The sequence below is a fragment of the Nuphar pumila genome, chromosome 8 (genome assembly GCF_984573655.1).
Source record: "Nuphar pumila chromosome 8, dmNupPumi1.hap1.1, whole genome shotgun sequence".
Classification (NCBI taxonomy): domain Eukaryota; kingdom Viridiplantae; phylum Streptophyta; class Magnoliopsida; order Nymphaeales; family Nymphaeaceae; genus Nuphar; species Nuphar pumila.
Genome location: NC_143256.1, coordinates 101,600,715 through 101,618,045, shown reverse-complemented (window position 1 = coordinate 101,618,045; position 17,331 = coordinate 101,600,715). Strand labels below are relative to the sequence as shown.

The window sequence follows — 17,331 nt, the reverse complement described above, 5'->3', positions numbered from 1 at the left end:
AGCAAAAATTTTAAAAAAATCATGTCACATGAAACAATGATGAATTACACAAAATACGACCATAAAATCACATCTGAAGCATTTATGTCTCCATGAACTGCTATGAATGACATGTTTATTTCATAAAAAAAATATAAATTGTGAAATAATAAACACTAAGCTAACAAGTCATAAGATCCATGACATTGCATGTTTAACAAAAACAAAATCCCCAAGTGTTTCTCAATACGTAAAAATTTTACGTAACCATTTTTTTTGTAAGTTAAAAATAAAGACTTCTTCTTCTTGCAAGAAATCAAGCCCTAAATGACTCTCAAATTCTTTAGGAGTGAACACAAACTCACCTTAAGGAGTCTTCCTATATATTTAAAAAAAATAAATAAATTTGAGTGCAACATGAAATGCACTAATTGTGTATCGTAAGATATACCCTGAATTGGTTACAATACATGCCCGTATCTCAATATGCACGTGTATCGTATCGATTAGGCCCAAAGTAATACAGGTGTGTATTGTATCGATTAGGCCCAAAGTAACGATACGTATCATACTGTATCGTACGATATAGTACCATACTTACAACACTGCTTTTATCAATTTATGAACGGTTTGAAACCGAAATTTAAAGCAACTATATCGATTCTTCTTTATAGAGAAAAATTTTCCTCTATTGAATACACCATTAGAGGAGTTGAGTATGGAAGAAAATGGGTTGAAAAAGCATGTGACAAAAAGTGAAGATGACTCGGTCTCGGTCTTGGTTGTCTTTAGAGCGGGAAATTATGTTCGTGCATATAAGACACCTCATTATAGAAGACAAGAAAATGCCTATGATAGAAGTAAAACTATTTGTCATTATTGCCATGAACCGGGGCACATCAAACCCTAATGTCCTAAGCTAAGAGGGACATATGAGAAGAAGGTTGCTTCGGTTGGTTCTCCACAAGAGTCAAGTGATATTCTCACATTTCAGGAATCATCTATTTGGAGCATGTCTCTAGCTCAACTAGTTGAAGCTCTTCAACCTCTTTTCAAGGGAGCGTCTTTTTCAATTAGAGATGTCGTTTCATCTTTTTTCAACCTCGGTAAATTCCTTTGGCTTTTCGATTCCGGTGCATCGTTTCACATGACCCTAAACCATGATATCTTATCCGAATATCATAACAACTCAAGTGTGTCAAATGTTTTTACGGTCGATGATACACCTCTCCAAATTGAATGAACAGGAAATTTTGAAAAGTGTTTTTCAAAATAAAAAAGGTTTTTTGTTCCAAATATCTAGCACATCCTTAAATTAAACCTAAATCTTTTATTTGTCTCTTAAATATCTGATTATGGTTATAATATTTCCTTCTCTTTAAATAAATGTTTGGTGCAAGATCGTCATTCAGGGAAGCTGATTGGGCAAGGCTATAGAGAAGGACTCTATTATATGAATTTTTTGGAGATACTCAAAAAGATATTTTTTGTTGTAATGTCCAAAAATTAGATTTGAACATATATGACATGAAAGATTAGGACATCCAAATGTATAAAAAATCCAATATTTTTTAATTTGAAAAAAATTTGTAATCTTAATGATTTCTCTTGTGAAGACTGTGTTCTTGGAAAAATGAAGAGATTACCATTCGATAATCGATTTTTTGTTTCATCTAGACCACTTGAGTTAGTTCATTCGGATGTTTCAAGTCCAACACCAATATTATCTAAAGGTGAAAGTGCATATTATGTCATATTTATAGATGACTTTACTAGACACACGTGTTAAAATACTATGTATATATACCTGACTGATATACATATATCAATTAGGGGTATTTTGGTTATTTCATAAAATATATTTTAGTATAGTCCATTAGGGACTAAAAAGTCTTTTTTTATTTTTATTTTTATTTTTATTTTTATTTCTTTTTTTTTGTAAAGTCAATATGACTATTGGAGGACAGTCTAACTAGTAACGGTCATAAATATGACCGTTGGAGGCAGTCCAACGACTGTTGGACTGCCTCCCTTAAAGCATGTGAGGCTCTATAAATAGAGCCGCACCTCTCTATGTATTTTCATACATTTCTAAAGCATTTGATGTGTATTAATACAATACCTTTTTTTGTTATGCTCTTGTGAGCTTTGTGCCTTTTTGATCTTGGATTTCATATTTTTATATCTCACATGCCTTTGTGATCTTGTGAATTTCATATTTTTGTATCTCTTTTATGAGGTTGTTATCGGTCTATTAGAGACCATATTATATTTGTGCACTTGGGTAGCCCTTTGTTGGCATTGTAATCGTGCATTCTAAAGTCTTTTTTCACTTTTAGAATTTTCATAAGATGGTTAAAAATAGGTTTGAAAACAAAATTTTTATACTTCGTACTGATTCAAGGGGAGAATTTGTATCAAATGACTTTAAAGATTATCTTAACCTTCATGACATCATACATCAAAGATCTTGTCCTCACACACTACAACAAAATGGTTTATCCGAAATAAAGCATAGGAACATCATTGAAACTTCAAGAACCTACTTATTGCTAGTCATGTGCCTAAGATTTTTTGGGTAGAAACTGTCTTAATAGTTGTGTATTTTATAAACAGAATGTCATCATTTTCTTTACAAAATATTTCACCTATTAAAAAACTTTTTAAACTCTCTCTTGACTATACTAGATTATGAATTTTTAGTTGCAAATGTTTTGTAATAACTAAAAAAAATAACAAGTTTTCTCCTAGAGCTATTCCTTGTGCCTTTTTTGGTTATGGTGACAACCAAAGGGGATATCAATGTTATGTCCCTAAGACCAGAAAATTATATATTTCTAGAAATGTAAGTTATGTTAACTTTTTTGTAAAAAGATTTTTTTTTTGATAAAGATCAAGCTAAGGAAGTAACTGAGTACTCGTTTTTATTTGATCTTGGTTCCAACCAAGATATTGATGATTGTGATTGTGATTGTGATTATAATTATGATTTTGAAGATGTTATTGAATCAAGAGATAATGAGCCTCTTGATGAAGTACCTCGTGATGATCAAACTTGTTTATAATACCCAAGACAAGGACATCCAAAACATCCATGTGCACTTGAAAAATTCTCTAATTTAGGTGAAGAAGAACTGCAAACTAGGAATCATCTAGATTTTCAAAGCTTCCATCAAAATTTGATTCATATGACTCTTTTTTGTCTAAATATTAAGCATGCATGGCCTTAATTCACTCATATGTAGAACCCTCTTGATGAAGTACCTCATAACGATCAAACTTGTTTACAATACTCTAGGCGAGGACATCCAAAACCTCCTTGTGCACTTTAAAAATTCTCTAATTGAGGTGAAGATGAACTATAAACTAGGAAATTATCTAGATTTTCAAAGCTTCCATAAAAAATTGTTTCATATGACTTTTTTCGTCTAAATATCAAGCACGCAGGACCTTAATTCACTCATATGTAGAACCCTCATCTTATGTTCAAGCCAAAAAATACTCCAAATAGGTTAAAGCCATGAGGGTAGAACTAAATGTATTAGAAAATGCTCAAACTTGGTCTATTCAAGATCTTCGATAAGAAAAGAAACCCATAGGTTGTTGGTGGGTATATAAGATAAAAAGCAAGAGTGATGGGACCCTTGAGAGATACAAAGTTAGGCTAGGTGCCAAGAGATATGCGCAAGAATATGACATAGATTATGAAGAAACCTTTGCACCTGTTGCCCGCATGAGTGCAATTAAAACTCTCATTGTAGTTGTTTCAATTAAAAATTTGTCCATATATCAAATGAATGTTAAAAATGTCTTTTTAAATGACAATCTTATGGAAGAAGTGTACATGAAGGCGCTCTCAAGTCTGTATTCCTCAAGCGAAGGCTCTTCACCTGCATAGGCCATTATATGGTTTGAAACAAGCTCCCAAAGTTTAGTATAATAGATTTAAAAATATTATGCTTGTTATTGGCTTTAGATCCTGTGTGACTAACAAAACGTTGTTTGTTAAGAATTTTGATGCAGTGTCATTCTGCTTCTCTATGTTGATGATATGATAATATCTGGAGGAGACAAACAGGGAGTTCAACATATTAAAAATATTCTTAAAACTAGTTTTGAAATGACTGATTTAGGTTTCTACGATATTTTCTAGGAATAGCAGTTGCTTACTCCTCTAGAGGGTATTTATTATTTTTGTCTAAGTTTGCTTATGATATTGTTTTCAGGTTTGATATATCGGATGAAAAGAAGGTTGACACCCCTGAAGTAACAAATGTCAAAATGAAAATCGATGAGGGAGAGCCTGTAAATGATCAACCTCCTTCTAGACAGCTTATCAGAGCTCTTTCTTGACAATTACTAGACCTGATATAACACGTTATACACATAGCTAGTTAGTTTCAGCACTCTCTCACGTCTGTTCACATGAGAGCTGTTTTGCGTATTATTAGATATCTAAAAAATTCTATTTTTAGAGGCCTGTTTATGTCTTCCTCGTCTGCATAAGATTTACTTGCATATACAGATGCAGATTGGCGAGGTGATCCTAATAATAGGCATTCAACCACGGATTTTTGTGTTTTTTTAGGTGAATCGTTGATTTCGTGGAGGTACAAAAAGTCTTTCTCTCCTCAACTGAAGCCGAGTACCGGGCCATGGCTACTACCACAATGAAGGTAATATGGCTGAGGAGATTGTTGGCTGATATAAGAATCAAGATTCTAAGAGCTTCAAAGATGTGTTACAACAACAAGAGTGCTATCTACACTGCCAGAAACAATACTTTTCACGAAAGTACAAAGCACATCAAGATAGACTGCCATCATGTTCGAGAAGAATATCTTCAAAGAACCATTGATCTGTCCTGTGTCACATCTGAGTACCAATTGGCGGACTTTTTTACTAAACCACTCCCTGCACCTAGGTTTCACTTGGCAAACTTTCGGTTATCATACCCCTTACTCAACCTCACAATATTTCTGACATCCTCTTCTAACCCCTCCTAGTGGGGTGGGTCAATGGCAGAGGGAGAGAGAGGACAAGAAGAAGAGGCAAAAGGGGAGAGAGAGCTTTTGATTGTTGAAGCCAATGTTTGAATTATTTTCAGAAAACTGCTTTCTCTATAAACTCATGCATTACAGAACCAACAAGTAGAATTTAGTGTGCAGGTCCTATGAAAGATATCACAGGATGCATGTATTCATCACACATGACAGACTGCACTAGAGAGTATGGGGTTTCCAATCATTTAAACCAATATTGAGTTATAAATCAATACGTCTAGTGACTCTAGTCTGTTATTCAGGTGTGCTGGTCCAATGATGTATATGAGATGATGTCTGATTACTCTTCTAATTGTTCAAATGTAGTGTACTTGTGCTAAGACTCTTATTGGGCCTTATATAAACTACTAGACTAATGCATATTTTTCTTTTTGTTGGCTTTCCTATTGACAATGTTTTCCAACATACAGTGGCTAAGGCTTTTGCTAAGACTCACCCAGTTTTACCTAAGCCTGTTCTACGGTCTCTATTACTTGGGTAAAGCTCACTCAAGTTCTTATCTAGTTCTGTCCACCTGATTGGCTGCCCAAGTTGAATTATCAGGTTATCAAACATAGTTACTTCATACATATTCATATATTAGACGCCTGCTAATGTATTAGTATAATAGTAATACTTAAGAATCAGTCCTTATGGAAACTTACAAAAAATGTCAAATTGGTGGTGACTTTTTGAAAATATGATATTTCAGGAAGGGGATGAATGCTTTCTCTACATGGGGAACAACAATGATGTCAGAGAGTTTGCATCTATTCATCGATCTTCCAAATCTACTGACAAAACTGTGCGGCTTTTCACTAGATACTTCATTGGTGACATTATTGCCCATGTGTGGTGCCTTTTCATTATTAGGTGTTGATTTGATTGAAGTTCTAATCAAGAGTTATCGTCACAAGCAGGTTATTGGTGACAACAATCTTATCATGGGTTGTTGTCATATTGCTCATGATTGCAAAGTGGGTGCAGGCAATATCTTTGCCAATAATTCTCTTTTAGCTGGACATGTGGTGGTGGAAGTAAGTCTTGTCTCTTTTGTCATGTTTGCTTTGGTCACAGGTGAGAAGTAGAAGCTTGAGAAAGTAAAAGCTGGGTCACAAGGTCAACCTTGTGACCAACTTTCACAAGATTCAAGGCAAAAACAGAAACAGAAAAAACAATCACAGCTGGAAATCAAAATCACAACTTGTACTTTTTCTTGTTCCACTAACCTTGAGAAAGTATCGTGATTGTGATTTACAATCACAGGATCCAAGTATCACAGGGCATTGCAAACATGCCTCTTATTCTTCTCCTCCTAATTGTTTTAAAGTTTACCTTTTAATGTTGATGCGGCTGAAAAGATGATTTGACTACCTGCTTTTGGACTAGGACTTTGTTCATACTTCAGGGGCTGCTGTTGTTCATCAATTTTGCCACATTGGATCATTTGCTTTTGTCAGTGGGGGATCTGTGGTATGTCAAGATGTTTTGATTCCTGTGAATATATGGGGTTCTTGATTTCCTTATCATTTTCTCATGATATGATCTTTGATTTGTTCCATTTGGCAATTGCAGGTTTCCCAAGATGTTCCAAGGTACATTATGGTAGCTGGAGATAGAGCAGAACTTCGTGGCTTGAATTTGGAGGGTCTTCGACGTCATGGGTTCTCAAATATTGAGGTTTGCATACTTTGAAAATTCATTGGAGATCTTTTATAGTGGTTAATTATTACTGAAATAAACATACGCTGGAAACATGTTACAGTTCACTTAAGGTAGTTTCTTTTGTTAAATTTAAATCAGAAATTCAAAGATTATTAATGGAGAGTTACTTCTGTGACTAATCACACAGAATTTTAAACTCTTCAGAGGACATACAACTTCAAGTAGGTACTCGGATGATAATAGACATATATACTGGAGTTTGTGCTTTGTGAGGACAAATTTGACATTTTTCTGTTATTAAGAAGTCAAAAACTAATTTCTCCATTGATGAGCAGCACATGCTAGCGATCATTTACTGGAATGCCATCTGAAACCACTTGTAGTTATAGATCACCCTTTATGTTTGACTTAAGAGCAAATGTGAAGATTAAAAGAAGGATATTTACATTCCCTAGTGTATGATAGAATATTATGAAGAAATTCATTTTAGAGATGGGGAATCAGCATAGGCAGCCGAACAAAGGAGACCACCCAGTCTATACGATGTCTCTTCTATATAAAACTTATATTTAGGGTGCACAGATTGATTCACAGAAATACCCACGAACTTTTAATTACACAAATTCAGAAGTGCCATTAACATGCACATGAGGCATTTCTAATGTGCAGTAACACTTCTTTCCAAAATTCACGAGACCCATGATATACCTAAACTGCTCCTGCACCTGTCAACATGACAAGACTGCAACTCCTTGGGGTTCTAATTGATATCTTAACACATCATACATAGCAGGTATGATACACAGTGATGATGATCTGATATGTTATACTATGAATGTTATGCAGACCAATTTGCCGATGGATGGTGCATGTCAATAAGTTGGATTATAAAATCACATGCAAAATGATGATTTGGATGCTTGCCTGAAAATCCTTATTCCTTTGTGTGCTCAAGGAAATATGGAATGAAAGAGATCCTGAAACTGCAAATAAAACTGTATTATTTATTTTATTTTGTATGGTTTTTTAAACTACTGATATTTTGCATTTCCATGAAATTTAAGATCAAAAGCTTGAGAGGAGCTTACCAAAAAATATTCATGCCTGTAGATGTTGATTCAGGCAGCTTTGAAGATCGGATGCTGAATGTGGTATGCTTAGATATCTTTTGCAGTTCATTCAGTACATCTGGTTTTCTATTTGGTGTTTGTTCTTAAATTTGTGGAAGCCGAATTAAGAGATGTCTAGTGTACTAAATGCTATTGCTTAAATTTTCAGGAACAAAATGAAGAATTGTATAGTATACAGGTTGTGAAGTCAATGATGCAATCAATTCGGGATTCTTTCCATCACAACCGACGTGGAATTTGCAAGTTCAGCCATCGGATCTCTATTGAAGGTTGAATACTGGTAAGTGTTTTCTTTTTATTTGATGTTTGGTTGATTCCGGCCTCTAAAATATTCAAAAGCTGTTCGAAGCAAGGTTGCTAGACTAGGAAGCGGAAGTGAGAAGCGAGGCATTTTAAAATTTATAAGAAGTGATAAGCGAGGAATAAAAAGAAAGTGATATGAAAATTAAATGAGAATAAAAATGGAACACAAATAATAACTAAAATAAAAATGACTTCTTAAATTTCATGTTTTTTAATTTAGGAATTAAGTTTTTATTGAAATCTAAAAAAGATGACTACCAATTAGAAAGTATATGAGAATTGAGTGGGAAGCATGAGAGAGAGCACACAAAAATGAAATGTGAGAGAACATAAAAGCATGGACGAAGCATGTAGAAAGCATAGGAGAAGCATGGGGGAATCAAGATTCTCATCAAATTTTAGAAGCGAGGAATATTGTGCTTCTGAAGGGAGTTTCAAGGAAGCGTGCTTCTTGAAATGAAATGGGGATCTTCGAAACACGAGCTTTGATTAACAAGAGCAAGTGTCAAGAATGACACTAAAGCATAACCCTTAAAAAGGGTATAACTGGAAACAAAATAAAAATAAAAATGTATTCTTTATTGATATGAAAAACCAATTGCTTAAGAAGCATTGGAGTGAAATACAAGAGGGGCTGCACCCCTTTATATACACAGCTGAAAGAGGACTCAATAGAGTTGTTGGGCACAGTCCAACAGCTCTATTTAGAGCTGTTGGAATGTGTCAGTCCAACAGCTCTATTGCTAGTCAAGTCTGGACAGGACTTGACTAGCAACAGTCATTCTAGTTCAAACTGAACTAGATGACATAAAGACAAAAAATAAAAATAAAGGAAAAAAAATACAGAAAAGAAAGAAATTAAAAATGTATTTATATATATAATAATATAATATTATTATATATACATATATGTACAGTTTTACATTTTAACACTCCCCCTCAAACTTACAGTACAATGAGCGAAAGTTTGTCTAAGAGAAAGTGAAATCGGGGAGCAGCGAGAGGCTTTGTAAAGAGGTCTGCTAACTGATATTCTGAAGTGACATATGGCAGATCAATTATCCCGTGTAGATATTCCTCTCTGACGTAGTGACAATCCATTTCGATGTGTTTGGTGCGTTCGTGGAATGTTCTGTTACTGGCAATGTAGATCGCACTTTTGTTGTCACAACACATTTGTGAAGCCTTTGTTGCTTCAACTCCCATGTCAGCAAGCAGTCGTCGGAGCCAAACTACTTCTATGGTCGTGGTTGCCATGGCTCTGTATTCAGCTTCGGTGGATGAGAGAGATACCTTCTGCTGCTTTTTACACCTCCACGAGATTAATGATTCCCCTAAAAAGACACAAAAGCCAGTGGTTGAGTGTCTGTTATTGGGATCACCTCCCCAATCAGCATCAGTATATGCAATTAAATCAAGAGAAGAGGAGGAAGATAAGAAAAGTCCTCGTGAAAGAGAGGACTTGATGTATCTGATAATACGCATGACTGCTCTCATATGAACAGAAGTAGGAGCATGTTGAAATTGACTTGCTGTATGAACAGCATGTGCTATATCTGGTCTGATAATGGATAGATAGGAAAGTGCCCCGACAAGCTGTCTGTAAGGAGTAGGGTCTGCAAGAAGTTCTCCATCATCAATCTTCATTTTAACATTAACAACTTCTGGAGTGTCAACTTTCTTATCATCAGTAATACCAGACCTGAAAACAATATCAAAAGCAAATTTAGTCTGAGATAATAAATATCCTTTAGGAGAATAAGCAACTTCAATGCCTAAAAAATATCTCAACAAACCCAAATCAGTCATTTCAAAATGAGATTTAAGAAGTGTTTTGATTGTTTCAACTCCCTGTTTATCGCTTCCGGTGATGATCATATCATTCACATAAAGAAGAAGCACAATGATTCCTGCATCAGAATTCTTAATAAACAAAGCAGTGTCAGTTAAACAGAATTGAAAACCAATATCAATCATAACACGACTAAACCTATCATACCAAGCTTTTGGTGCTTGTTTAAGTCCATAAAGAGCTTTTTCTAAGCGAAGGACTTTACCCTTAGGAATACTTAGACCAGGAGGGGGTTCCATATATACTTCTTCAACTAGCTTTACATTTAAAAAAGCATTTTTGACATCCATTTGAAAAATAGACCATTTTTTGATAGAAGCTAAGGCAATTAAGGTTCGGACAGTAGTCATACGAGCCACCGGAGCAAAGGTTTCTTCATAATCAATCTCATATTCTTGGGCATAACCTTTGGCTACTAAACGGGCTTTATATCTTTCAAGAGTACCATCACTCTTGGTTTTAATTTTATAAACCCATCGACATCCTATAGTTTTCTTCCCTGGAGGAAGATCTTGAATATTCCATGTAGAAGCCTTTTCAAGTGCATCTAATTCAACTTTCATGGCTTCTATCCATTTGATATCATTTTTTGCTTGAAAATATGTGGATGGTTCTTCATATGAGTGAATTAATGCAATAACTGCCCTATATGTGGGTGAGAAAGACTCGTATGATACAAACTTTTCTGGAGGCCTCGAGATTCAGGATGATTGTCTAGTTGGAATGTTAGAATATTTCTCAAGTGCACATGGAGTATTAGACTCTTGTCGCCTGGAATATTGAATACTAGTATCTCTATGAACTTCATTTTCAACATTAGATCAATAATTCTTGGATCATCATCAAAGTTACAATCAAGGTCATATTCATCAGATGTTGATGTTAGATCTAGCAAAAAGGAGTACTCAGTGACGTCTTTTAATTTTCTAAAATCAAAGAAGCTCTCCTTTTCAAGAAAGGAAACATTTCTAGACACATATAGTTTATTATTTTTGAAGTCAAAACATCTATAACCTTTCTGGTTTTCAGCATATCCTAAAAAGGCACAGGGAATCGCACGAGGGGAAAGTTTATCATTTTTGTCAGTAAATATGAAACATTTGCACCCAAATATTCTTAATCTAGAGTAGTCTGGAGAAATGTTCATAAGTTTTTCAATGGGAGTGATATTTTGTAACGAAGAAGATGGCATCCTATTAATGAGATAGGTGGCAGTTAAGGCAGCTTCTGCCCAAAAGTTTTTAGGGACTTGATTTGCTATTAATAAAGTTCTAGTGGTTTCTATAATATGGCGATGTTTTCGTTCTGCCAGTCCATTTTGTTGAGGTGTATAAGGACAAGATCTTTGATGTGTGATGCCATGCAATTCAAGATAATTTTGAAAATCTGTGGATAAAAACTCTCCCCCTGAATCTGTGCGAAAAATAGTAATATCATTTTGAAATTTGTTTTTAACCATATTATGAAAAGTTTGAAAGTATGGAAATACTTCAGTCTTATGTTTGAGAAAGTATATCCACGTATGTCGGGAGAAATCATCGACAAAAATAACATAGTAAACAAATCCTCCTTTAGAAATTACTGGTGCAGGACCCCAAACATCCGAGTGTATTAATTCAAGTGGTCTTGAAGAGAAAAAGGTTCTGTTCTGAAATGGTAATCTTTTCATTTTGCCGAGAATACAATCTTTACAATCAAATGATTCAGAGTTACAAAATTTCCCTAGATTTGGAAAATGTTGGATTTTGGCTATATGTGGGTGACCAAGTCTCTTATGCCACAGTTCCAACTCTATTTTTTGAATATTATAACAAAAAGCTTTCTTCGGCATTTCCAAAAAATCCATGTAATAGAGTCCTCCTTCTCTATGGCCTTCCCCAATCAGCTTGCCTGACTGGCGATCCTGTACCCAACAACCATGAGAAGAAAAAGAAATATTACACCCATAATCAGAAATTTGAGATACAGATAAAAGATTTAAATTTAATTTGGGAACATGTCTAATTTCTGGAATAAAAAAAAATTTTGTTTTATAAATTTTTTCAAAATCTCCTATTCCTTCTATTTCAAGAGAAGTCCCATCAGCAGTAAAGACCTTTGACACACTTGTTTTATTTTTAACACATTTGGATAGACTTTGATTATTTGGGGTCATATGAAAAGATGCACCAGAGTCAAGAAGCCAAGAAATTTTACCTAAATCAGAAAAAGATGAGGTTGCTGCGCCGGTTGAAGCTTCAGATGAGGAAGAGGCGCCTTTGATGAGAGCCTGAAGGATCTCCATTAGTTGGGCCAGGGAAACTGGTGCATCCTGATCTTTAGGCTCCGATCCAGCAATTGCAGCTCTTTTTTCTCTCAGCTCCTTAAGTTTGGGACATTGTGGCCTGTAGTGTCCCGGTTCATGACAGTGATGACAAATAACTTTCTTCTTATCATAGTCACCATTTTGTCGGTTAAAGTGAGGAGGCCTATATGATCGAACATGATTCCCTGGTCTAGACACGGCTAAAACGGAATCATCTTCAATTTTTAAAGAACCTTTCCGGAGACGATTTTCTTCCATTGTTAACTCTTCAATAGTTTCCACAATAGAAGGAATTTTTCCCCGGTGAAGTAGGGCCGATTTAGTGGTTTCAAATTTCGGCCTTAATCCAGTGATAAACTGGTAAAAATGTTCAACATCGAGTTGTTTCTGACGAAGCTCGATGTCTTCGGCACAATGCCACTTTGGTTCTAAAAGGGAAAGTTCTTCCCAAAGTTCGGACAACCCATTGTAATATTCACGAATAGTTTTGTCTCCTTGTGTCATCATTCGAACTTTTTCTTGGAGGTTGCACACGTGTGCAATATCTTTAAGGGAATACATATTCTTAAGGTATTCCCATGCCTTATCGGCATGATCAAATTTGGCAAGACTTGAGCATTTTTTAATGTCAACGCTATTGATAAGCCATGACATTATCTTCGCATGAGATATTCTCCATTCTTTCCATTTCTTCTCGTATGAGGCAATAGCCTTGATTTTCTCTTCTTCCGATAGAGGGACGTCTTTATCTCCCTCCTTTTTAGTAAGAGATAGCTTAGGTTCCGAATCGGAACCATCCACAATCCCCCATAAGCCTTTTCCCCATATATGGTGCTTCATGATTGAAGCCCATGTTACATAGTTCGTATCGCTTAGTTTCATAGGCATGATGGTGACTTTATCATTGTCATCCATCGATTACAAGGAGAGAAAGAATAGGGATAGAAGAGAAACAAGAAGGAAAATGAGAAAGAAAGAAAAAAAAAAACAATACAACAAGATGTGAAATCTTCTCCAATGAAGTGATAAAACACTTCTCTTTAAGTGGCGAACACTTTTGCAAACGGGCACGGAAACCGAGGCAGCTTTTCCTCAAGATTTAGTACTTCCGCGGCTCTGATACCATGAAATGAAATGGGGATCTTCGAAACACGAGCTTTGATTAACAAGAGCAAGTGTCAAGAATGACACTAAAGCATAACCCTTAAAAAGGGTATAACTGGAAACAAAATAAAAATAAAAATGTATTCTTTATTGATATGAAAAACCAATTGCTTAAGAAGCATTGGAGTGAAATACAAGAGGGGCTGCACCCCTTTATATACACAGCTGAAAGAGGACTCAATAGAGCTGTTGGGCACAGTCCAACAGCTCTATTTAGAGCTGTTGGAATGTGTCAGTCCAACAGCTCTATTGCTAGTCAAGTCTGGACAGGACTTGACTAGCAACAGTCATTCTAGTTCAAACTGAACTAGATGGCATAAAGACAAAAAATAAAAATAAAGGAAAAAAAATACAGAAAAGAAAGAAATTAAAAATGTATTTATATATATAATAATATAATATTATTATATATACATATATGTACAGTTTTACATTTTAACACTTCTCCCTTATCTAAAAAGCTTCCAATAACTCTGGTTTGAAGCCATCCCAATGATGAAAACAGTCTTTAGAAATTTGTCTGAGATGGGAACACAGTAGTTGCAGGAGCATCAATGTTCATATAAATGTTCTGAGTCCTCCATAGTGTGAACTATCAAGGTGGTAACATCTGATATGCCTGATTACCTTTTTGGAACCATGTATCTTGATAAAAGCTGGTCAAACTGTATATCTGGGTGCTGTTATCAAACCTGACAGTACAAGGCCTCTTGGTGATGCATGGGGGTCTTGTCCATGTGGTCCCCTGTCAGAAATGATCAAAAAACCTGTATTTTAGGATTTATTGCAGTTTATAAGAGAAAGTTGCTGAATTTTTTGGTCGATTAATGAAATCATGTATGGTTGTTGGTTATGGATATCGCTAATTGTCGTTTCAATGGAACTAGTACTAGCGGGGTAAATATTAGATGCAGATGTGTTTTCTGATTCTTTCATTTCCAAATGGAAAGTTGCATGTTTTTCATTTTTTCAGTCATCACTCTTAAATGCTGTTTTTGTTTTGATCTAGGGGCTTCTCTTATGTCAATTGGTTGCATAATGATGATAACTGCCATACATCTCGCAGATGGACATCAAGGTTGATCAAGCAGTGTGCATATTTGTAACAAGTGTAAATAAAAGGCAACTTGGTGGAAAAGTTGTCTTAAGCTATGATTTCTGTGAAATTTAAGAAGATATTTGTTGTTTAAGATCTTGAAAGTTCCTTATTGATCTCAGAGCTTTTTTTCTCAATTTTGGTAGAATAGATAAAATATGAAAGGGTATTAAATTTTGGAAAAAATCCTTTTTACTTGTTTACTTATTTTATGATTTGTGTAGGTTACATGTATTTTTTTTGTCGGTGTGCGCAGTTTAATATAGAGCGTGCTTCTTGAGAATGTCATCTGAGGATCTGCATTTAGCTTCCATTGAAGAAGATTGTGAGATGTTCCGCAATGTCATGATGCAGCCATGCCTTTACACTTGCTTAGGTGATATAAATGTAAAAGCACCTCTTCATGCAGCATCCCCAAAGATCTCCTCTTCATGCAGCATCCCCAAAGATGTCCTCTTCAACATAGGTCCTCAGTGGTTGACACAAAAAAAAACACTGATGTATTTTTATCTTTATTTTCGGAAATCCAAGCAATTTTTATGGAGCTGCGTTTCTTAAGTGAAGCATGTTCATGTTCAGTAGCCTCCACTAAATAGGATGGTGATAGGCTTTTTTTATGCACATACAATGTGATTGTCAACATGTTCCGTTCAAGCAATGACCTTGGGCGTGTTCAGCTTACATTCATTCTTTTCACTTACCAGCTACTTGTAACTACGTTCTCATTCTCAATGGCACCTGCCCCACCATGTCAGTCCAGGGTGCTAGCATGTTACCATCGGTGATGACCTCGTCTGTGAGACAGATTTTATCGTTTTTTCTTTATTTTAATAATGATAACCTTGTCTCTAGGTTAAGTTGAAAAAAAAGATTGGTGAAAAATAGTTTTTAACGTGTAAGAGTTTAAAGGATGTTGTAGACTGGCTTAAATTTAGGAAGCCAGACTTTTTGAAAACAGCAAGGATATACCGTTTCTTGTGATTTTATATGGTTGTGAAATAGCTAAATGCCGCGCCCTCGACAGTGGTTGGTGAGTGGCTTATCTAGGACACGCTCATGGTGGATATTTAGGGGCCGTTTGATTGGTGGGATGCGCTTGTCCACTCTGGCCCACGAGTTAATTCAAATGTGGTGCTCAGTGTTTCAGGGACAAAACACGTTCCATTGATGCATTTTATCCCTGAAGTATGGGAAGCAAAAGGCGGATGATGGGAGTTCCAGCTTTTGCATACTGGAGATAATTCCTTCATGCAGCCTGCGTCCACGACACAATCACAGGCCAAAGACAAACTGGTTAGCCATTGCCTTGGCATGCCTTTGCTGATGTTTCCCATTGATGCTTATGTTTCCAAGCTGCAGCTTGAGATGTGACCCAGGTTGACCGGGACCTGGTGGAGTCCATTTTAGCTAATGGTGGGCATCAGCCAATGGTTATGCGCTATGGGCAGGGCTTTGGTTTTGATCTTAGACCCAACCCTAGCCTGAACTGGGCCGACACGGTCCGGCTTGGCCCGAACCAAATATAGGGTGCTTCTGTGGTGGTATTGTACACCATAGCTTATGATGATTTACATAGATTTAAGCTCCAAAAGCAAAATTTAATCCTTGGATCATGTTTCTCATATTCTATTTATTATTTTCATGTGTTAAAGTTGACTCAAATATGATGTTTTATACCATTTTTAAACCACTTTTATTCTCATGAATTATGAGCTGTTGGTTTTTACAGTCTAAAAATGAGATCTTATGGTGTATTAAACAGGATAAAACTTGCTACCATATAAATCATGCTTAACACATCTGTATGGTTGGATTTACCATTTGGTGGCTAGATCTATGCAAACAAGAGTTTGTACTTCTCTATAGTTGGATAACTTATGATATGAGTAAATTGTTAAAAGACATGTCTTATAGTTTAGAAAAAAATATTCATATCGGACAAACCTATTTGGTGGTCTAGGCTTACTTAGATTAGTGTTGAGATAGTTCTAATGTGACTCAAATATGACTCACAATAAAAAACTAAATAAAATATAGTTTAAAAGATAAATTTGGGTATCAAATCGAACCTGTATGAAAATCGAGAAGGGCACAGGCCCTTGCTCTGTCATCAAATGCAGTGAACTTGGTTGACATAGGTCTCAGAACAGTGCTTTGATAGCAAATGTCAAAACCTAATTCTCCACTGGGGTCAGTCCTGCGGCTCAGGCTCGTGGATTGCCGATCAAGGCTCAGGAAGAAGTTGCACCCGGATGGCTAAGGGTCGAGCGAGGTCTAAGGCCATGGCAGGGTTGTTGCAGCAATAATAGGGGGGTGTGGCAATAGCGACAGAGGCATGGCAACAACGACAGAGGCGTGGCAACTGCAACTGCGATGACGGGGGAGAAAGCATGTTCGGGTAGGTGTCAGACATGCTGCAGTTGAGCAAGGACCGACTAACCATGTGTGGTAGGGAGGAGAACACATTTAGGCAAGCGTGCAGTAGACTGGGCATGTCACAGAGCAGAGACACGTCCAAGGAGGAAGTGGCGGGCATGCGTGGGGGTGAGGCATGTTGTTGAGCAGGGACACAACCAGAGAGGAAACCAATTGAGTAAGAGAGGTGTGTGTCTCCTAGCTGGTGCGGGTTATGAGGCAAAGAACGAAGATGATGACCAAAAGGGAGAAATATGTTCCTTACCAGCCGACAATGGTGGATGAGTGAGGGAGAAGAATCGTTCTCTCAAAAGCAAACACTTACATGAACACGAACAAAAAAAGAGGAATCACTCAATAATCTTCATTAAAAACTAAAT

At 36.1% G+C, this 17,331-nt stretch overlaps 1 protein-coding gene across 3 annotated transcripts in view; it reads left to right on the top strand.

Annotated features, from left to right (window-relative positions):
* Positions 1-14,581, top strand: part of LPXA (bacterial transferase hexapeptide repeat-containing protein) — a 43,724-nt gene extending 29,143 nt beyond the window's left edge. For 2 of the 3 annotated variants that reach the window (XM_090016303.1, XM_090016302.1), the window contains exons 8-14: positions 5,734-5,826; positions 5,942-6,058; positions 6,411-6,494; positions 6,597-6,701; positions 7,751-7,837; positions 7,965-8,096; positions 14,450-14,581. In XM_090016303.1, coding sequence (XP_089872429.1) covers positions 5,734-5,826; positions 5,942-6,058; positions 6,411-6,494; positions 6,597-6,701; positions 7,751-7,837; positions 7,965-8,090 — 612 coding nt within the window. In that variant the 3' untranslated portion in view covers positions 8,091-8,096; positions 14,450-14,581. Of the gene's footprint in view, positions 1-5,733; positions 5,827-5,941; positions 6,059-6,410; positions 6,495-6,596; positions 6,702-7,750; positions 7,838-7,964; positions 8,097-14,449 lie in introns of those variants that run through there. The other variant, XM_090016304.1, reaches the window with a different exon arrangement.
* The last annotated feature ends 2,750 nt before the right edge of the window (positions 14,582-17,331 follow it).